Source organism: Eleutherodactylus coqui, chromosome 8 (genome assembly GCF_035609145.1).
Source record: "Eleutherodactylus coqui strain aEleCoq1 chromosome 8, aEleCoq1.hap1, whole genome shotgun sequence".
NCBI classification, from domain to species: Eukaryota; Metazoa; Chordata; class Amphibia; order Anura; family Eleutherodactylidae; genus Eleutherodactylus; species Eleutherodactylus coqui.
Window position 1 is genome coordinate 63,610,896 of NC_089844.1, and position 23,273 is coordinate 63,634,168.

Below are 23,273 nucleotides of genomic sequence, written 5' to 3' on the forward strand. Positions count from 1 at the left end.
TTCAGAGGGGCGATCTAATAACTATGTATAAATACATGAGGGGACAATACAAGGATCTCTCCCATGATCTGTTTAAACCAAGGACTGTGACGGTAACAAGAGGGCATCCGCTACGTCTAGAAGAAAGCAGGTTTCATCACCAACACAGACGGGGTTCTTTACTGTAAGAGCAGTGAGACTGTGGAACTCTCTGCCTGAGGATGTGGTGATGGCAAAATCCATAGAGGAGTTTAAGAGGGACTAGACGTCTTTCTAGAGCACTATGGTATTACAGGATATAGACATTAGGTGACCAGCGGGTTGTTGATCCAGGTAATAGAGTCAGGTAGGATCAAATTTTGATCCAAGGATTATTCTGACTGCCCTTATAGAGTTGGGAAGGAATTGTTTCCCCCAAGGTGGCTAATTGGCTTCTGCTTCATTGTTGTTTTTTTTGCCTTCCTCTGGATCAACAAGGGGGGTGGAAAGAGGCTGAACTAGATGAACATTGTCTCCCTCCAGCCTAACATACTATATTACTGTTACAGTACTAGTGGGGTGCATAGGTACGCACGGCGCAGGGCTCCTTGACTCTCACCCACACCAATGTCCCTTCCTGGAGATAGCCCTGAAGGTGGACACGTCCAGGCCACCAAATCTGACCCTACGCTGCCTAAGGCAGGTCAAGAAGAGACCGCTGTACCTATGCAGGTGACTACGCACTAGTTCTGACAGGCTAGGCAGATGGAATAACCAACAGGAATGAAACCACAGAACACAGGCAGAGCTGGATCAGGACAGGGTAACTTCCACTGGAGCAGGACGGAGGTCAAACGCACAGAGGACGGAACCAATAACTGGCAACTGCTATCAGCAGCTGTCAGACTATATTCAGGAGTCTCCGCCCTTAGGGTGGAGATCAATCAAGCCGGCTGACTGGAGCTCCCAGCTAGTCACTATAACTCACAGAGATAGAGCGCGCATGCCTCTCACAGCAGGCACACGCGTGCACACGGTCGCATGTGCCACATGTTGCACACGCACACCGGAGCATGGCACCGCCGCTCGCTGACCCGAATGTGGGAGCAACGTCATCCCAGGACGCCGCGGCGAACCGCGCCACTGCCGCCCAGGGTCCCTGTCCGGCCTCATGGTAACAATTACTATGTATTCAGAGCATCTGCTGCCCTCTTTATGCACTTCAGTTCCTATATTGTCACGCATAGTTGAGTTGCTTGGCCTTGTTTCTACATTGAAGGTATGGATTTGGTCCGCAATTCCTCTATGAAGACCACTTCTTGCCAGACTTCCCTGACCAAGGAGATGGGTACAGCTGTGTTCCACTGGTTTCTGCCAGTTCTGAGCTGATGGCACTGCTGGACATTTTTTGATTTCACAGAGAAGTAAGCATGATGGAGGAAATTTATCATGTGATTAGTCTTAAGAAAGCCTAAGATGCACCTAATTCTTCAAAAGGTCACACATGTTAAATTAGGCCTAAATACCTTCTTTCTCTGGGGTTGAGAAGTTTGTGCTGAAAATACACCTCCTCAACCATGGAGTAGCTGTGCGACATTTTATGCAACTTTTTAAAAAAAGTTGCATATTCTAAATGAGACCCAAATTGCTGCATCACTTAAAACACACCCTCAGATTTAGACTAAAATGCAAATGGCATGACCTGGCCCACAGGTTAAAAAACAGGCGCATAAGGTTCATAAACCAGGAACACAGTAACCAGACCTGTAAGATGCATTTTGGGACAAAATCTAGGTGCATTAACTTTGATAAATCTCAGGACTTATTTCAACAAGCGTATATCAGCAGTCTGTTTTCACGGCCGGCCAATATGCGCTATGATCTGATGCATTAGATTCCAATGCATCAGATCACGTGGCCGTATTCTCGTGGCCAATATAGCGCCAGGCGTTTTTACGTCGGACCCAAAAGATAGTCCTGGAACTATCTTTTGGGCCTGAATACGTCGGCTGCTGCATGGGCACCTATGGGAGCCTATGACAGTGGCCGGAGGTGGGAGGCAGTTTAGCAGCGTGACTGCTAAATTCCCTCGCTTTGCTCTCCTCCCCACTCGCAGGCTCAACTCTGCTCTCCTCCCCGCTCGCTCTTTGCAATGCTTAGCTCCATCCGCCCCCCCCCCCTTCCCCATCCCACCCGCCCCCTCCCATTGCAAAGAGCGAGCCGGGAAGTGAGCCTGCGAGGGGAAGGGATGGGAAGGGAGGGGAAAGGGGTGACAGCATGGTAGCCTCTGCGTATATGCGCCGGGGCCCATACCAAGTGAATGGATGCACAAACATTAGATTTGTACACCCGTTCAGAAGCTTTAATGCCCCAGGTGGTAGCGTATATCGGCTGACCGTGAAAACTGTGGCCCATGTACACTCGTGGGAATAAGCCCTTATTCTAATGTATTTTTCATTTGCAGCACTAAGTTTACATGGCCAATCATTGTGTCTAAGCTCCTTAACATTGCCTGTTTGTTTCTTTGTGCTTAATCAAATGAGCTTTGAACAGCACATTTTGAAACCCCAGTCTGCTTTGAAATCTTTGCCTGAGAGAGACCTTGCTGATGCAATATAACTATCTTGTGTTTTGTTGCTGTGCTCAGTCTTGCCATAGTTTTTGACCAGTGACATAAAACTGTCTTCCACAACCTCACCGTTATAGTAGAGTTTGGCTGTTCCTCAACAAGTTTTAAGCCTCCTACACAGCTACTTCTGTTTCAGTTGACAACTGTGTTTTAACCTACATAAGAATATGATGATGATTATCACCTGTCTGGTATAACTGATTAATTATATGCCTGACTATAATATTACAACATCCCTGACTTTGTGCAAGTGTATCTAGAATAACTGATGTTGTTTGGAAGGCAAAGAGTGATCACACCAAATATTGATTTGATTTAGATTTATTTTTTGGTTATTCACTTTGCATTTTATTAATTGACAAAAATAAACTGCTAACACTTTTATTTTTTAAAGCATTTTTTCTACACCTGCACAGTACCATATAGGAGTACAACATACAAAATATAATGATTGAATGGAAATATGTGTTGAAAACAATAAAGAAATGTGGTTTCTTTTCAGTTTCGTTTAGAATTATAACTCTCCAGTCTTGAAGGCCATTTTGTTTTTGAACATGCACCCTACTGCTCCATTCAACTCTATGGAACCGATGATCTCCAGCAGCCCCATAAAGATGAAAGGAACAGTAGCAATCATGCTCAACCTCCATTCAGTTCATTCAGGCAGACACAAGATCCCCATTCTCATGTTCACTGGGAGTCCCAGTGGTCAGACCACCACCATTTACATGCTCATGCTGTGCATAAGAGCTTATCTACAAGGCCATAGGCGTTTTTACATGCACCCGCTGGCACTGTAAAACGCGTAAACAGGCGCACAAATATTACGTTTCTGCTCCCATTCAGAAAGCCTGAGCCCGTTGCATATACACCGAGGCCGCAATACCTTACCTCCCCCTTGCTGGCTCTCTGTCTCTCTCCTCCCCTCCGGCTGTTTGCAATGGGAGGGGAAAGGATGGGGGTGGAGCTAAGCTCCCATCCCCTCCCCGCCCCTTGTCTGTAGCCAGCAATGTGAGGTGGTGGGACGGGGCAGAGCTAAGCTTCCGTCCACTCCCTGCCTCTTGTCTGCAGCCACCAATGGGAGGGGTTGGACGGGGCGTAGCTATGCTCTGCCCCACCCCCTCCCATTGCAAACAGCCAGAGGGGAGGAGAAAGAAGGAGAGAAGGGGGAGGGAGTTTACCATCACGCTGCTAAACTCCCTCCCACCTCCCTTCTCTGGCCTCTGTCATACCCTCCCATAAGAGTCTATGCAGTGACCAATGTATTCCAGCTGGGAAAATAGTTCCAGGACTATCTTTCCTGCGCGGCATAAAAGCATCCAGCACTATATTTACCGGCCAGGCACTTTTACGCCGTGGCAATACGCCTGTGTGATCTGATGCAATGGATTCCAGCATATCATAGCGTATAACGGCCGGTCGTGAAAACAGCGACCGATTTACGCTCGTGTGAATAAGCCATAAAGGACAGGTTTTAAACTTGACGAAACCCCTTTAACTCTATGTTATTGCAAAATGTTTGGGGCTCTGTATCAGAAAAATGTACAAGTCTTTGTTAAGAATTTCTAAGCAATGGATGACCACAGAGTGTTTGATATACTATAAGTTACCGTAAAGCTCTAAAAACACAAACCACACAGATGCAAAATATAACAATCCCATCTAGAATTTACTTTGTTCTAGATTGTGTTTTTTTGGAATTTGCTTAGTAAAACATGATGCACAAGACAAAGCCATTATTTAGAGCTGAAACACTCTAAAACACTGTCCCATTGAAAACTACATATTTTTTATAGCTATTGAACAAAACAACTGAGCGGCCACATTCTCATTCTCGGCTTTATGAATAAATCAAATGGATAATTAACCACAATATCCCACTGACCAACTGCACAGCACTTTTGACAAACATTTGCCTGAAACTAATGCACCACAGCAAGTAATATTGCAACAGTCAAAAGCACCCGCTAACACTAATAGTGACATTGTTTAGAGTTTAGTGTTAAATGAATGCACATAACACTTTAGCCCCTTAAGAACAACCCCAAGACACAGCAAATACATTATTTAACGGTCATTAGGGAAGGAAAGCCAAGAAAAGAAGAAAGAATGTTAACGGGAAAGCAGTATTTCAAAGTAGCAGGTGTATAACACTGGGCCAATAGCCAAATTTAGAATGGCCCTTGTCGGACCCTGCTGATCACTAAAATGAAGTAGCAGAGGTGCTAGGAGAGCCGTCATTGACTATAATAGGCCCACCATGTCGCTTCCCGAAAAGGCTGACCACAGCCAACAGAAGACTAAGTGGCACGGCAAGGTCTTAGTACTGCTGCCTCATTATTCGTATAATGGTGGGGTCACATCAGTTGGATTCATGGAAGATTGGACATTCATGGTATTTTCTAGTCATGTTTTACAAATGTCTGGCATAAGACAACCACATTAGACGGTTATTCAGCTCCAAAAAGTTTTTAGAAACTTGGCCAGGGTGGTTGTAAAACATAAAAAAAATCATACTCCCCTTGCCTGATCCTCCACCACTACCATTGTCTTCTACTGCTATCTGCTTCCTGCTGCAGTGATGATGCCACCATCACCAGGGACATGTGACTATAGCAGCTAATCACCATTATACTAATTAACAGTAGCGATCACATACCCATGTGTCGGGATGTTATCGTTGCTGCAACGGGAAGTGGAAAGCAGTAGGGGACCACCCAGGGCGGTACAGGAGCAGCAGGGGTCGGGTGAGGATGACTTTTTTTTAGTTTCTTCTACCATCTTGACCAAGTTTCAAACACTTTTTGGGGCTCGATAACCCTTTCAAGGCCCAGACTTGATATCGACTACTGATGGTCAGATTGAGAAGTGAACCTTTTACATGTCACCCCAGTTTTCAAGCCGTTTTAAAGTCATCATCCATTATTATACAGTATTAGTGAATGACACATCTTGCCAATAAGAAGCTCTTCAGTAAATTACATTAAAGGTCCACTAAGACTGAAACACAAGTTGGCATCTTAGGTTAATAACATTTAGAAAGCTTCTATTATCTGAGATAATACTGTGAATATGAAAGGCCTTGTCAGACTCCATTACAGCAATAGCCAGGAACCTCATCCAGCCAGATCTAACTGACTTTAGAGGTAGAATGTGCAACTGTTAGCTTTGGGGCTGTTGACTTTAAGGCTATATGGTGCCTTACCCCTTTATTCTGCAGGATGAAGGCTTGATACATACTTGTATCTTTAGAGCTCCTTTAAATAATACTGTGGAGCAATAGTCGCCAACCTGGAGCTTCCAGGCTGTTACAGAACTACAACCCCCATGTTGGAGTATAGAATTCCTTTTAGTATGATTGAATCAAAGGAGATTCCATTTCTAATATATATAGTGTGGCAGGAAATGTACTATGGCTTAATTATTTTTCGATAATGAATGCTGTTCAATCCATAACACTTGTCTCTAGATGGATGCTGTGAAACAATAAATAGGATTGTATTCGCAATATGCATGTAGAATTCTGCACAATGCCCACATTTACAAAGTGCAAAAAAAGTCATTTTTCTAATTCACCCCATTCAATTCCCCAACCAGCACACTAGCAAGATTTATTAATGTGTCAGAGCTTAGAACTGGCACAAGGCAGGATTCACACCGTGCAGTTATGGTACTGTAGCTGCATGTTTCTGTCTTCCAGCCAAAAGCAGGAGTGGATTCTAACAAGAGACCAGAAAACTTTGTACTTCTCTCTTATGGATGCAGTACTGTGTAAAGACAGTCTCAGCCCAAGATCAAAAGCAAGGTCTTAAAAGGTACCATATCAAGTCTCATAAGCGATGCTGTGCAGATAATGCTCTATGGGCCTCAACCACTTCATTCGTTTGATCGTTAGGGAGGCGTTTCCACTGATCCTAGAATATACCATCACTTATTAATATGAGAAAAACCCTTTAAAGAGATTATGTCATCTATGAGCCTCATAAACTAAAATAATGGGCCCATAGGGGAAAGGGTCTAAAAATGTCATTAGTGTAAAAATGGCTCAGCTGTTTGATAACGACCGCACACAACACCTGCAACAGTTTTTAGACCCCATCGGGCAGAGTTCCTCCAGAATAGAACAGGTAAACTATAGAACCCACATCAAAAACTGGGTTAAAGGGGTTTTCCCATCCCAGTAAGTGACAACATATCTGTAGGACTTGCCGTCATTTGCAGATCAGTGGAGGTCCAACAGCTTAATAACACTACGCCACTTCAGGCTCTTTCAAGGTACTGCAACTAAAATGACCGATAAATATCGTTCAGTGTAAACGCAGCCAACGACCGAAAGGCGCACAATCAATTGTTAGTTTTTCGTTCATTGGTCATTTTACGAAAGCATGAAAATGTAGCAGAGGTGCTACATTAGAGGGTCCTCGCAGTTGGATTTTCCACTGATTCTAGTAATATACCATCACTTTTAAATGGGTTGTCCCGCGCCGAAACGGGTTTTTTTTTTTTTCAATAGCCCCCCCTGTTCGGCGCGAGACAAACCCGATGCAGGGGTTAAAAAAAAAAAACAGATAGTGCTTACCTGAATCCCCGCGCTCCGGTGACTTCTTACTTACCTTGCGAAGATGGCCGCCGGAATCTTCACCCTCGGTGGACCGCAGGTCTTCTGTGCGGTCCATTGCCGATTCCAGCCTCCTGATTGGCTGGAATCGGCACACGTGACGGGGCGGAGCTACGAGGAGCCGCTCTCCGGCACAAGCGGCCCCATTCAGAAGAAAGAAGACCGGACTGCGCAAGCGCGTCTAATCGGACGATTAGACGCTGAAAATTAGACGGCACCATGGAGACGGGGACGCTAGCAATGGAACAGGTAAGTGAATAACTTCTGTATGGCTCATAATTAATGCACAATGTACATTACAAAGTGCATTAATATGGCCATACAGAAGTGTATACCCCAACTTTGTTTCGCGGGACAACCCCTTTAATGTACGGACACCCCTTTAAAGAAGCTATGTCATCTATGAGCACCATAACCTAAAGTAAGGGGCTGATAGGAGAAGGTGCTGATGGGATTTTTATATGCACCAATCTCTGCTTTCTCTGCAGTGGACTACTTTAGCATGCACACATAATGAGAGGGCTAGTACACTTCATCATGTGTGTGCCGTGAAGTAGTAGTCCATAGTGGAAGACCAGGGAGGAAGGTCTTATTCTAAGGTCATTGGCTGAATGGAGAGCACAGGTAGGGCAATAAACATGTAAGGGAGGAGCAATGGGGCAATGCAGCACTCTGGAGAGCTTTATGGATGGGGGGGTAGTTTAAATGGAATTCTAAAGTGCTCTGACAACTAGTGCAGTGACGGGCACAGGGTGGAGGCATTAGTAAAGCGGTTAGACAAAAGGAAGAGCCTGGCTGCTGTATTCGGATTGGATTGGAGAGGGAAGAGTTTAATAAAGGGGAAAACTGATTAGCGACTTGCAGTAATCAAGTTAAGAATGGATCAGAGCAAAATTAAGAGTTTTAGCTGTTTCTGCTGAAGGGGGGGATAAAGTTGGTTAAGTTGTTAAAAAATTGAAAACTTTAATAAAGAGCATTTCATTAAACTTAATGGGATTTACTGTGTTCGACTAGCCCGGATGATTGCATATGGTAACTTTCTTGAAGTATTAGAACATCTCTGTGCACTGGTGATAGGCATTAATGAAATTGATAACATTTCTTCAACTACAAAAACATCCCCAAAGTGTAGAATAGGATTTTGCCTTAAAGTGACCCTCTGGTTTTGGTACAAAATTCTGACCCTGGACTGGAGGGGGTATATTACCTATACTTGTTTTTATCTGCCATCTGTCCAATTTGCCAGTTTCATGCCCCATTTTTGGCTGTTCAAGGTGGCCAATGCAATCTTTAGACTACCTTACCTCCAAAGTACTTTGGTAGTGTTAGACTACCAATGCACTATATCTGCTTTCTGATTAGCCAGTGCTGCTCATGTGATCAGCAGTAGCCAATCAGAGAGTTATGCACAGTTAAAAAAACTAAAACAAATGGCAACAGCCATCTTGGACAGCCAAAAACAAGAACTAGAACCAGCGGATCGGACGGACAGCAGAGAAGAACAAGTGCAGGTTCTATACCTCCTCCGGTCCTGGGACAGAATTGTGTCCTGAAACTGGAGATCTGCATTATCTATGCCTGTACTTTCTATAACAAGAGTGAATGGACCATAGCATTACAACCATTGTAGAAATGACACGGCCCTATGAAAATACTCTAAGAATATTTTTGTATCTCCTCTAAACATTGTTTCCCACAACTGGACATGTCTCTGCCAACTTATTGCAGATCAACAAGTACTTATCCTAGAAATAGGTTCCTTCTTAAACTGCCTAAAACTGATAGAGTATTATCAGGAAACAATGCTAGGTCTCATACTATTCAGCCGAGTATTGCTCAGTCACTTTTTACATTGTAGCAGCCATAGGCTTCATAAAGCACTAATTGCAGCTCTACAGTGACTTAGCTTACATGAGTGCTGCAGTATAACGCGACTGTCACCTGACCTTAATGGGAAACTACGGGGAGAAAAATCGCGTGCCAATCCAAGATTCCAAATTCTATGGGGAAGCACTGAGGTCAGATGATACTTGCAGTAATGCACTATTTTACCTTAACTGTCACACAACCAAAAATCCCTGTGGAGCCCGAGGCTCATTCTGACTCCTAACATCAACTGTATAAGGAGAAACTTCTTCCACAAAGAAGTAATAAATGTCTTCGAGCACTTTGGTCTGCGTGCCACCTCCCGTTATATACTTACACAAATGAATATGTGCTGGAGTTTAGTTTAAAAATAGAGAAATGTCCATCAAGTTCAATCCTTTTCTGATGGAAATGGGAAAGTTTGACGTAACTTTAGAGGAACTTAGAACAAACCTAACATGCATTTCATATCAAGATTATATTGTCTCTCAATGGACAGCTTGATGTGAGGATGATGTGACACAGATTAGTGATGAGATGTGGTACACTAGTGAAAAAAAAATAGCATTTTTACAAACTTCTCAAATCCTTTAAAAATGAAATTCCTGCAAGAGGCTGAATGGTGGTTATACCACAAATATCAAATAAGTTGCGCAAATTCAAGTGTACTGCATCTAAAACCCCTACAATATATATATATATATATATATATATATATATATATATATGACATTGGAGTAGAATCCATAATGCTACATTAATATCCATCAATGTTTTATGTCTCACCATGCAAAGAAAGCTACTACACAAAGTGATACAAAAATCCAAGTCTTAACTACCAGAAGAATGAATCCCCATGTGGTCACATCAGTAACTAAGACGTTACTAAGAACAAAACCGTCTGGACTAGATGGTCATCGTCTTCATTCAGCCTAACATACTATGTTACTATGCTACGACAGACGTCTTCCAGCATTTAATAGAACTTAATATATACAATTTGCTGATTAACTAAAATTCTTGCTTACTGGAGACACAATGGGAAGCTAGAAGGGAACTAAATGCAAGCAGCAGATGTACAAGAATCATGCTCCTCACCAAAGTTGTGCTGCTAGTGAGGGGTCCTCGGAAAACTCCTTTGACGTTGCGGAAGTGGCCGTTGCTCAGGTGCGAGGAGCTGATGACAATGTAGTAGCACTCCATCCCTCCAGTCCATGCGATGCCACGTCCAGTGCGAGCTGTCGGGCAGCGTTGTCCTGACTAATAACGCAGAGTGTGATGATCTGCCCTGGTGTCTATAGGGGGAGTGCAGAAAGTGTGTGCAGCTGCCGGAGGATCTCTCCCAGCTCTCTGATGGGCTGCGAGCTCCAGTATTACTGCTGCCTGACAAGCACTGGTATTATTATACGGGAGGGCTATGTCGCTCCATTAAACTGAGCCAATGGAAGGGAGGCGCCTGGGCTAAAACACACAGAGCTGTCAGGAGAGAGCTTATGTCACACGCTGCCCTGATCTGCTCTATGGAAGGCGCTGTAGATTGTCACTGCACATAGAATAAGTGTTTAGCAGACTGCTCACTTGTACAGTATATACAGAGTCTACATGGCAGGATCTAGTGTGTATGTGTAGCACTATCTAGTGTCGTCAGCCATAGGAGCTCACATTACAGACGTTATCAATTTCTTTTGCTCCATATATAAAGATAAAACTGTTAATACTTGCTAGTGTAAGTGTAGGTATATAACTTTATACACTCTTTGTAAAAAAAAAAAAAAAATCAGAAAGAGTTGTCGTTTGCTGCAAAACTCGGCATGCAGTTACATCTCAGGCAGATATGCAAATGATGAGAGTTGTATAGTGATTAGATGAATGTCTTGTCACCTGAGGCTCTAAAAGTGGTTCAACCTTTGTCCTGTAAAAGGCTCTCAGATGCTAATTGTGTGCAGTGACCTCTTTTTCTGCTTGTGTAGAGCTTGTTGACCACTAGAGCACCTCAATGCTGCCTTCGCTGTGGAGCGGCAAACTGCCCCCGCTGCTGGTGTAATGGGCTGGGGGTCATCACATATGAGAGTTGGTCACCCCTAGAAGGATAATGACAACTCAGCAATATGTTCAGGACATCCTGCAGCCACATGTGTTCCTCTCATGACAGCTTCCAAGCGGCAGCAGGATAATGCTCGGCCGCGCACACAAGGGGGTCACAGGAGTGTGCCCACAACATTGTCACACTTCTGTGGTCTGCCATGTCATCAGATTTATCCCCAATAGAACATGCTTGAGACCATTTGGGACGGCAACTTCAATAGCCTACAAGTTTGTACGATCTAGAGGCAAATGTGGACCAATGTGCCACAGGATACTATACAAAACCTAGGTATTAGTGTATCTTGACGCCACTAGGAAGTCCTGGTGGAGTCAAGATTGACAGTAAGGTGACGCCCCCTGTATCTGATTGGCTGCGATAGGGCCAAGGCTGCCAGGACCTACTAGGAGACTGTGCATGGATGTGTGCGTGATGTGCACAATTGTTGTTATGCTTACATTATTAGCTGTCAATGCTGCCATGTTTCCACTGTAACGTGGCAGCATTAACATAATGTAAGCGGAAAAATAAAACTTACTCTAACCCTAAGGTTCCCCACTCACAGCAGCTGGCCTCCAGCTCTGTGTCGCCCGCTCCCCCGCTCACAGCTGCCGCGCTGATGGTGTGGCCTCCACCGCCGGGACTGTCATCTCAGTGGACGCCGCTGACCTGCTGACACATGGCGATGTAAGCGCTTCTTTTCCATCGCCAGGACTTGCTCACTCCCCCACTCACAGCTGACGCGCTCATGGTGTGGCCTTCGCTGCGGGGACTGTCATCTCCGTGGATGCCGCTGACCTGCTGACACATGGCGACGTGACCGCTTCTTTTCCACCACCGGGACTGTGACATCCGTGCCCCCGCTCCCCGACGTACAGCTTCCACTCTCTGCACTTCAGCTCTGCCACTGGAAAAGCCACATCAGCTTTGGTGGGTGGCAGGGGGCTCCTGCTGTTGTCGGCCACCAACGGGAAAGCCACATAAACCTTCGGTGGGTGGCAGGGGGATTCCAGCAGTGTGTGCTCCTGCTGCTGCCAGCCGCCGGATAGCACTGCGTCTCCCGCGGGCCTGTAGGCACGCTGTAGCCGGCGGTATGTGGAAGGTGAGGAAGGCTGTTGTGGAGCGGCACAGCAACATCGTGTTCTGGATGGTTTGGCCTCAAGATAGCCAGGAACACCGTGGCAGCTCTGGCTCTACGTTTCAACGAGGGCCTGCTGCATCCATTTCCCCACAACTTTTAGTGCCCTTCCAGGACCTATGTGCCAGGCTGCTGTTCAGCCAATCAGGTACAGGGGGTGTCACCCCACTGTCAATCTTGACTCCACCAGGACTTCCTGGTGGCGTCAAGATACAGTAGCACCCAGAATCTGCATGCCTCCATGTCCACCCGTATCACATCTTGCATCCAAGCTAGAGGCGGTACAACAGAGTACTAGAGCCTCCATGCCCCACTGTATCACATCTTGCATCCAAGCTAGAGGCGGCACAACAGGGTACTAGCTCCTCCTTGATCCCCTGAATCACATCTTGTATCCAAGCTAGAAGTGGCACTACAGGGTACTAGAGCCTCTATGCCCGCCCATATCACATCTTGCATCCAAGCTAGAGGTGGTACAACAGGATACTAGAGCCTCCATGCCCCACAATATCACATCTTGTCTCCAAGCTAAAGGCAGTACAACAGGGTACTAGAGCCTCCATGCTCACCCATATCACATCTTGTATCCAAGCTAGAGGCGGTACAACAGGGTACTAGAGCCTCCATGCCCCCCAGTATTACATCTTGTATCCAAGCTAGAGGCGGTACAACAGGGTACTAGAGCCTCCATGCTCACCCATATCACATCTTGTATCCAAGCTAGAGGCGGTACAACAGGGTACTAGAGCCTCCATGCCCCCCAGTATTACATCTTGTATCCAAGCCAGAGGCGGTACAACAGGGTACTAGAGCCTCCATGCTCACCCATATCACATCTTGTATCCAAGCTAGAGTCAGTACAACAGGGTACTAGAGCCTTTATGCCTACCAGTTTCACATCTTACATCCAAGCTAGAGGCGGTACAACAGGGTACTAGAGCCTTTATGCCTACCAGTTTCACATCTTACATCCAAGCTAGAGGCGGTACAACAGGGTACTAGAGCCTCCATGCCCACCGTATCACATCTTGTATCCAAGCTGGAGGTGGTACATTAGGGTACTAGAGCCTCCCTTCAAGCCTTCAGTTTTCTGCAACAGATTTTATATCAACATCACAATCACACTCTCTCTCTCTATGGCCTGTATAGCCATGGTCCGGCTCTGACAACATCTCCTATCACATAACTACTTTCTAGAGCAGGAAACTACACATCAAGAACAGTAGTTTTAAAATAAAACTTGTGAGAAAGCAAGCATATTTTTAGAACAAAGGTGAACATTAATAGAAATTACCTTACCCCAACTACCTAGATACGACACACCTAATTCCATCATTTTCATCATCTATCTACATACATATATATTTGACTCTCTAAATATATAATCAGCATATTTGTAAATCTGTTCTATAAACTGTGAAGTCCATTGAAGAATGAAGAAACAAGGGCAGAACACCTCTTAAGGGATGCAGTAGTTCAAGTGGGGTAAGCTACAGTGAATACATGCTCGAAAGAAGGCTTGATGTTAGGTTAACTGAATCAAAGGTGTGAGAAAGGTGCTGCCGACCCAAAAACACTGTCAAACAACATGGTATGAGTGTTGAGATAATGCACACAGTACTAAGGAGAAAAAACTGGGATGTAGAGCTACCTTATATAAGATGGAAAAAAGGACTCAAAGCCAAGGGATAAAAACTGGACTTTTCTTTACTAAAGGCCTATTCATTTCACATTGTAGGATTACTCCCAGAGTAACCCGCGACATCATAGAGGGATCATGTGACCTGCTGGAGTCCAGTTGATGCAATCAAGAACAGCCTGTAGCGAGAGGATGTCCTTCACCCCACTCGATTTTAGCCTGTTCAGTGCAGACCAGCCGGATCACACCATAAATAATCATACCAAGAACTGGCATAATACCTACTTGGCAGGTACATCCTCGCAGGCTCTGCATCCATTTCTATGCTGCACAACTGTCCGTCCAGGATAAATTATACAAGATTTTGTGCCTTGGGTGCCGCCATCCTGACGCTCTGCTTTCAACCCTACTTTGGATGGAGCACAGCCAGCACAATCTGAGTATGCTCCATGGAGTGTGCTCCAGAAATGATGAACAGGTAGGGAACATGCTCAAGAGATGCTCCTGGCATTGATTAAGAGCCAGAGCATGTGATCTACACTCTGAGCATGCTGAAAATGTAAAAATGAATATGCCTAAAGTATGCCTGTTTTACACGGGCTACAAAATTTCGCTACAAATGTGGCGACCGGGTGTCGCCTCTGGGCTGGGGAAGATGGCAGGATGGAGAACTTACTTTTATCACGGGTGGCTCTACTATCCTCTCCTTCTAGGCCCAGGGCATAGCTGTCCCAGCCATCCAGGGGTACCGTAAATAACACCGCTGTAAAGAACTGCCCCTTTCTGATAATCGCGGTAAATAAGGAATAGTTTTGATTGGCGTACGGTTTCTCTTTACTTAGTGATTCAAAAGTATATTTCCAATTCACAGCATTAACAGACTCAAAGATAAGATATGGAAAACAGTATCTGAAGATTTTTCTCTCAGCAAGTTGAGATTCAGAAGTCCCTCTCTTTTTACATATCTGCAGTCTAAGTTATCTGTCGGATCTTGGTAATAGTGCTTCCGATAACAACTAGGCACAATTCACAAAACTTTCCCCTTTTTCTCCAGTAATTCCACACTCCCCAGATTACTCAGTCTCTTTCTCATGTGCACTTGTTACTGGAGTAGATGAACCGAGGCACCATGCGCATGCCATCTCTGTCTCCAGGAAAACAGGATCTGCGCCCCACACTCTCCAAAGGAAAGGTACTCCATTGTCACCGGAGTGCATCCGGGACACAAGACGTGTAAGTTTAGGAGTTCCTGTCTCCTCACATGGCTTTCTTACTCCGTCACAACTCCACTGTACTCTCTCTCACGACCTCCTTTTACATTCTTCTGCAATAACTCTTCACTCCAACTCCTCCCCCTAGCAGCCACCAACCATACCTACCACAGACACTCCAACTCTGGACCACTACTGCTCCCCCCTACTTAAAGAAAGTTGCCCCGGCATCCTCCGAAAACAGAAGAGATTGGTCCGGGACAGGGCGACTTCTCAGTAAAGACAGAGTTTACCAACTTTAGTAAAGAGAATATCGTAGATGATGAGCTAAACCAGACCAATCAAAGGTTACAGCAGAACTCCAATACTTTTCCATTTTGGTTGTGACTAAACATGCAATCCACCCCGGCATAACTCACCAAGGATCTCACTTTTGGTGTCAGACTTTTGAAAAATGTCAGTGTGTTATAAGATTAGGACTGGCCAGTGCCTTCTTACAAAATTATTGCTGAATCGAGCGGAACTCAAGATGCATCAGCATACGCTATGGGGCCCTTTCATAATTCTTCTCCCCAAAGCCTAGTGAAACTTACACACTGATAAAAACAGTGCAGTTGGTTTAGACAGAATAAGGGTGGAAATGGAAGGGTAGAAAACGCATAAAGCCCGTGGTTTCCAATGGGTTCTTTTACATGAAAGATGTTTTATAGCCTGAAATAACCCATTGGAAACCCATATAAACCAATATGAAATTCACATACATGCATTTGGTAGCGATGTTGCATCGCTACAAAATATCATGATTTTGTGCCCCGTGTGAAACAGGCCTTAAGTTGTGGTTAGTTGCGTTGCCCGTCGATACAACTAAGCACATACCCCTCACTACAGCTGTGTACTTTTTGAGGAAGATGCTGATTGCCCTAAAACACATAATTGCTGGATTTACCCTAGGGATACCCTGAAGCTGGAGGATATGTTTACACCTAGCAAGTTCTTACGCAATGCAAAATTCTGCAGCAAAACCAGCATTATTGATGCAAATTTTGACTCGGATCCACAGCTGATTTTGGTCTGCCACTTCTCTCACCTCGCAGTTACCAGCCCTTAGGAGTAACCCCTACTACAGCGCAAAGAGCAGCCCTCAGATCCCTCACTCGGAAACCACTACTAAGTGCTGCGGCTACTGGTCAGGGGATGCGCTCACTTCCGCATTACCTGACTGGCGGCCATGGCGTTTAGTAGCGGTTGCTGGGCGAAGAATATGAGTTGATCTATGTTTCAGAATTTTATGGGGATTAAAGAGATATTCCAGTGATACGAAGTTATTCCCTATGCACTCAGTGAAATGAATGTAGCCATGGTCAAGCATGAGTGCTGCCACTCCATTCATTCACCAGTCTCTTTAGGTGGACATATGGGGTCCCCATATTGGTGATTACTGGTGACATTCATGATGACATGGTGCAAACCAGAGGTGTACCTAGCCCGTCTGCTGCTTGAGGTGAACAGCAAAATGGCGCCCCCCCCCCCCCCCAAAAAAAAAAAAAAATTACATGTGTATATATATATATATATTATATTAATATACAGTATATATATATATATATATATATATATATATATATATATATATATACACATGTAATTTTATATATTATATATATAATACACGTACGCACACAAACAGACTTACCAAGGAGTTGCTTCTAACTTTTTTTTTTCGCTCACCTTGGAGCAAATTCCTTTACTTCCTGCCAGCTTCTTGCTGACGGCTTTGTGTGCAACCAAGTAAGGATGGGGGTGGCTCCCAGAACCATGCCCTCAATAGACTACATTATAACTATTCAGTGACGATTGGCATCTGGGGCACAAACTTTCAAGTTCTGGTGCTGTCGAGAAAAATTGTTGTGCAGTAGTTAGAAAAAGCAAGAGCAAAATTGTCTCCTCAGTGTACTGTTTTTAACACTGGAGTAAGGAGCTGTATGAAAGGTGTATTTCAAGTGGGGGCAGCGCTGCTGAATAGTAGTCAGGAGTTGAGGGGCATAGAGGGGACTCTATTGACTTTTGGGGTCATTAAAGGGATTTTATAGCACTAAACTATTGATGACCCATCCTCAGGATAGGTCATCAATAGTTGATTGGTGGAGGTCCGTTACTCGGGATACTGCCAATCAGCTTATTAAAGTGATAGCGTTGCTCAGGTGAATGATGCTGTCACTTCAGTCCATACCAGGCACAGGGCCATACATTCTATAGTGGCTGTTCCTGGTATTGTAGCATTGTCTCATTCACTTGAATGGGATATAGCTGCTCTCAGGCCGTGTGACAAATAAACATGATGTCACTGGCCTGAGAAGAGGCTATGGTGCTCACTAGATTGCCATAGCCTCTTCAATCAGGTGATCAGCAGGGAACCCAAGTCGTGGACCCCAACCAATCTACTATTGATGACCTATCCTGAGTGGACTGAATGTGCATAATAGGAGATGGGTCTGGAAATGGCCTAACTGGCTTTACTCCCATTCAAACTAATGGAAGTTCAAACTAAAACCAGTACACTTACAGCACTTCTGACTCTAACACTGGGGATGGGCGCAGAAGCATAATAGCCACTTCAGCTACCATTGATTTCAATTATAATGAAGCCAGCTAGGCCACTTATGACACACATCCGGCCAATAGCACTGACTGCCAGGCCGGGTGATCAGGTAATACTCCCGATGAAAGTGAAAGCTGCTGATCCAAACCTGGTGTCATAGCCAATGTTTGTAATTGCAGGTTGGAATCTTATTAAAATCAAGCTGCGCCTGCAGTTACAACCACTGTCCACTACAAGGGGGTCAGAGCAGTAGCTTCTGCTCTAGCCTCTGGGCACTACGGTACTGACAGCGGGCGCCCGATCAGGTGAGGTCCGGAAAAGCAGACCCCAGCCGATCAACTATTGACCTATCCTTTAACTTGTGAGGGCACTATGGAGGCAGTGTTAAAGAGGTATTCCCATCTCAGTGTTACCATGTGTTGTGGAAACCGCAGACTGGGGTCATATTTTGAGAATTTCAGAATTTGGAGGCCTATTTATAATTTTGCCCTGGGCCACACTGTCTAAAACTGTCCCTGCCTAACAGAGACCTACCGTAGGTTTAAGAAACAGTGAAAGGGTTAGTGCCCAGATTCCTGGTGGCCTAAGGCTGGGGAGGGGTTAATAGACAGAACTCTGGTGGTATAGCATGGATAAAGGGTTAATGGGGGAACCTATGGTGATGATGTAAAACGGTGGGGGGTTAATTGAGTACACCTTTGGTATGGGTTAACAGAAGAAATTACAGAGGGGGAACTAGAAAGTCCAAGTATGCCAATGCTGTCACTATGTGATATTAGAAGACATTACAGAATCACAGTTATAGACTAAAAATTACAAACTTTATTGGAAAATATCTTAAAAAACATGGGCTGACACACACACGTTACAGGTAGACAAACAAAACATCCAAAATTATCACAAAGAACGCCTTATCCTTAAAAAGGAAATAGATAGAGGCTGAAAATAATCGGTATTGCCAGAGGACAAATAGCGTTAAGACCTCTGTTTTATCAATCACAGGGGGGTTGAGGGAAGTGACTCAGACTGCTGTAGGGGCATAAGAGATAACGTGCCCACAGTAGAATGATAATTTTCGTAGAAGGTCACTTCCTACCAGAATTAGCCCCTGTTCTCGCTTGCGTAAGATATATAGCGCAAGACGTGGTCATTCAATTGTAGTAGACTCGGCTCACAAAATGGTCTAGGTATCATAGACTACAAAAATAACAGTTCTCGCTTGCGCAAGGTATATAGCGCAAAGCGTGGTCATTCAATTGTAGTAGACTCGGCTCGACGCGTTTCTCCACACGAATGTGGTTCATCAGGAGCACTTTGATTATTTTAAGAGGACAAAAAACCGATCTGACTTTTTGCTGTCAGTATTTGTGATAAACTAGGGTTCAATAAATATTAGAATAAAGAGGAGCAATGTTTTGGGAACAACAGGCAAACTGAGTACTCTGCCATAACTTATCTATTTCCCAATAAATGGTTTATGTTAGGATCCCGAGCAGCCAGGGTATCTTAATGTAGTTTTGTCCCTTAACTGAGGATAGTGGCAAGAGTAATGCAGTAAGCTAGATAGCCTCAAAAAATCTATCTTAGGAGAAAATTATTTCTCTGCCAGAGGATAGATAAAGATTAAAGTGGGTAACAAAAGGTTACTGAAAGAATTAAGCCAGTCTCCGTGACTAGTAGGTCATAGAGTCTAATAGCCCTTCTTTTTCCAATAGGTCTGGGATGATGCAGACAATACCAGAGGGTAATAGACAAAGACAGAGGACAGTAATTCTACTAAGTGCCCGATAGGCATAAGAAGAGTGCTATCTAAGCCTGTAAGTAGTTAGCCTGACAGAGATTTCCCAAAGCCCCCAAAAAATATAAAGCAAATAAAGCAAAAAGATAAAGCCTGTGGCCCTGATGGTGAGCCACAGGGAGCGTGTACAAAAGAACTACAACTCCCAGCGCATCCAGACTATTAAAATGGGAAACTACATCTTCCAGCATTTCCCTGCCTATAGAGCTCACATAAAAATCCATCATGACAGGACCTTCACTCTTCACTGCTGAGCACCACCCCTCGCATCATTATCCCAGGTCATTAAACTATAACCTACAGCCTAGCCTTCACTGCTCAGCTCCACCCCTTACATCATCATCCCAGGTCATTAAACTATAACCTACAGCATAGCCTTTACTGCTGAGCTCCACCTATCGTAACACTTTCACAGATCCTTAGTCAAAGTCAATGACTTTCTTCACATTATTGAAGGTCCTTAGGTTTTTCAGTCTGCCATGTGACCCTCCTTCTCCCCTCCCTTCCTCCTGAGAGGTGCCGCCTGGGACAGAAGGGTCAATATGCCTCACTGTAGGGTCATCCCTGGTGCAAACATTAGGTGATGAGAGCTCTTCATACTCCACAGTGAAAAACTGGGTTTTTAAAACCAATGATGAAGACTGCTTCCGGAGATCTCCAGTGGTGACCATTCCAGAAGCCATAGACACCATCCATGACATGATTCTGGAAGACCAGCGAATTTCCACTAAGATTATAGCTGAGACTCTGAACACTTCCAAAGAAAGAGTTAGGTGCATGATTCACAATCATCAGGAGATGAGGAAGGTGTCTGCCAAGCGGGTCCCGAAATTGTTGTCAGCAGATCAAAATCATGTCCAATTGCAAACCTCCAAGAAATTCTGCAGTATTTTCTGCAAAATGCTGATGCCTTCCTGTCTCAACTGGTAATGATTTAGAACTGAGCGAATATACTCTGCCGAGCTTGATGCTCGTTTGAGTATTATCGTACTCGACGGTGCATCAAATCGTGTTCGACCCTGCCCCAGCTTTTGGCTCCTCCCCGCTGGGACGTGCTTGTTTTGGCCCCTCCCAGCATCTGTGATAAAGACGCGTGATGGCGTCTGTAATAAAGACAGACGTCATCACCTTGGATGATAACTTCTGCACTCGAAACTTCTTTGGACGCAGGAAACCACTGTGTCTCTATTATTTTGACTGTGTATTTGGATCAGAATCATACTTAAAAAAGCCCCATCTATCATTACTAGAGATGAGCGAGCACCCAAATGCTCGGGTCCGCATTATTCGACTCGAGCTTTTTGTAAAATTCGAGAGCTCTACTCGAGTAACGAACCCCATTGACTACAATGGGAGACTCGAGCATTTTTGTATGTGGGACGCCGGGTCCCGAGCTTTTTTTTTTCTTGGTTCGTGTTCTCTCTCTCTCTCTCGGGGAGGGGCAAAATGTGTAATTTTTAAACCAAGCTAGAAAAAAAGAATTGCACATGTGACGCTCTTCAAGCAGCTCTCTGCTCCCTGCTATTATCCCACAAATTACTTTAAGAACTTGGTTATCACTGTGTTTCTAATGAATCTCTAAGTTTCTTTCCACTCCCTTCTCCCTGATGTGAATCAATGCCTAATATGTTTTTGAGAGTGGGAAATGGCAGCATAGTTTATAGCATTGGAGGTAAGAGGATATAGCTTAGAGCTTATTGTTAATGTGAAGCTCTCCAGGTGGCCTTTTCTTGACACTTATGGAAGATACAACCACTTAATGAGAGACTGTACTGCAACCTGGACAAAGTAAGGAAATAATGGTCAGACGCAGCCAAAGGCAGAATAAACAGACAGATGCAGTGATCTGCAGGTGACATATTCTCTATCTGGGGTCCTTCACTTACTCATCTTCTCCATCTGGCACAGACCATTGCTGGGGTGGAGGGTAGTGTTTTTGGATGTAGGAGGCATTGTGGCTTACAAGTGCGACTATTTTGGATAACTTGCGTTCATAATTACCAGTTTGCATTACATAGATTAGACTCCTGGAGTTGATGTGTTGAACCATATGGCCATTATCACATATTGAAAGCATCTTTATATAAACCTGCTGGAAGTGGATGAAGTGATGGACTCCAGTTGATCGAAATCGCTTCACTTGTATGCAATTAACCCATTAATATTAGAACATATGCCCATATTAATGCTGTGCTATGGTAGGAGGTTGATATTTTCCTCTTAGTCAAGACAATATGTGTTTGAGGACTTTTCCTATATTGTTTTCCCTTTTACTTTCACTATAGCCTGCACACACATCTGCACTGTGAGGACTTCACCCGCTGCCCTTCTCTGACAGCTTCAGACCATCACAGGAGTCAGAGCAGCTCCGCGGGTGCATCCAGAATTTGTATGTATGCTGCCTGTCATAGCCCTTACATCTGGATGAGCGGAATCCCTCACCTGAGCCCCAGCCAAGCGCTCCACTCATGTACAAGCAGGAGCGACTCCACACACAGTATTACCAGGTGCGCCAAAGTAGTTTCCAGGCAACTTCAAACTCCCTCAAGGTGTGCCCTTGAGTCTTGCAGACCCCTGTTTATCACACACATTGCAGTTCTAACCTCAGAGGTGCGCACCTATGAAAGAGCAGTGCCATTTGTGTGAGCACAGCTGACCAACAGCCACACTGAGCAAGCAGCAGAGAGAGCAGACCAGTCAGGGAAACCACTCAGATGCCATGGTCACTATTGATCGCAGCATCTGTGCGAGTTATCTCCAATTCCCAACCATTGCCGATAACTGACAGCTGTATACCTACCGTGTATGGAGTGGGCTCAGCTTTTGTGGTCACTCCATACACTCCAGTACATATATGTAAGGGGATAAAAATCCTGTTTGTCCCCCTAGCTTTTCCAATGCATTCTAGAATATTCTCACATTTTCCAACAGGTTGAAAGAAAGGACCACAGTAATCTTAAAATTATTGGGTATTAGAGAACTGCTGTCAAAGCATGTTATTCTAAAAGTGAATTTGTAGGCCTAATTAGAGACCGAAAGCTGCAAGAAGAAAAAAAGAGTTAGATTTAATGTTTTTGCTCATCTATAGATAAAAAGATGCAGTAATAATTCTAGTCCTTGCAGATATTCTGGGTAAAACCCAACCAATTGCACTTTTAATCTATAGGATCATCTTTCCGCATACAGGAGATTTTTAGCTTCAGGTAATAGTACAATGATGGCCCAGGACTTGGGTGCAAGATGATTCTCTACAGGACCAAGGTGCAAAATCACTGGTATCCCATAGTAATAAAAGTGGTGCTCATAGTGATCAGGCTGGGTTGTCAGAGGAGGTCTCAGACCTTGTATGAAATTAAAACTCAGTATAAGGCCATATTCACAAGGCTGATGTTCTCACTTAAGTTCTGTTTGTGTCTGAGACAGACAAAACTTGATTAGGTTCAAATGATTGGGCCTCATTCACATGATCGATTTTTCACTTGGACCAATGTTCAAAACTTGAAAATTCGCTGGACGTCTTATTCTCGTGCATGTATTGCATGAGAATGGGACATGTAATCTGCGCTGCCCCGCTCATTGCACAGCACACAGACAAGGGTGTCCATGTGTTGCATAGTGCAAGTTGCGTCTAAGCATCTTGGGTTCAACTCGCTCTCGGACGTGTGAATACAGCCTTACAGTGAAATATGGGCAGTATGGTGCCAAGTGAATGAAAGAAAAACAGCTGTGCACAT

The 23,273-nt window shown here is 44.5% G+C and overlaps 1 protein-coding gene across 1 annotated transcript in view; it reads right to left on the reverse strand.

Annotated features, from left to right (window-relative positions):
- ZNF804A (zinc finger protein 804A) overlaps positions 1-10,406 on the reverse strand; it is a 151,978-nt gene extending 141,572 nt beyond the window's left edge. The window contains exon 1 of the mRNA XM_066575742.1: positions 10,170-10,406. Coding sequence (XP_066431839.1) covers positions 10,170-10,274 — 105 coding nt within the window. The 5' untranslated portion in view covers positions 10,275-10,406. The remainder of the gene's footprint in view (positions 1-10,169) is intronic.
- Between the last annotated feature and the right edge of the window lie 12,867 nt (positions 10,407-23,273).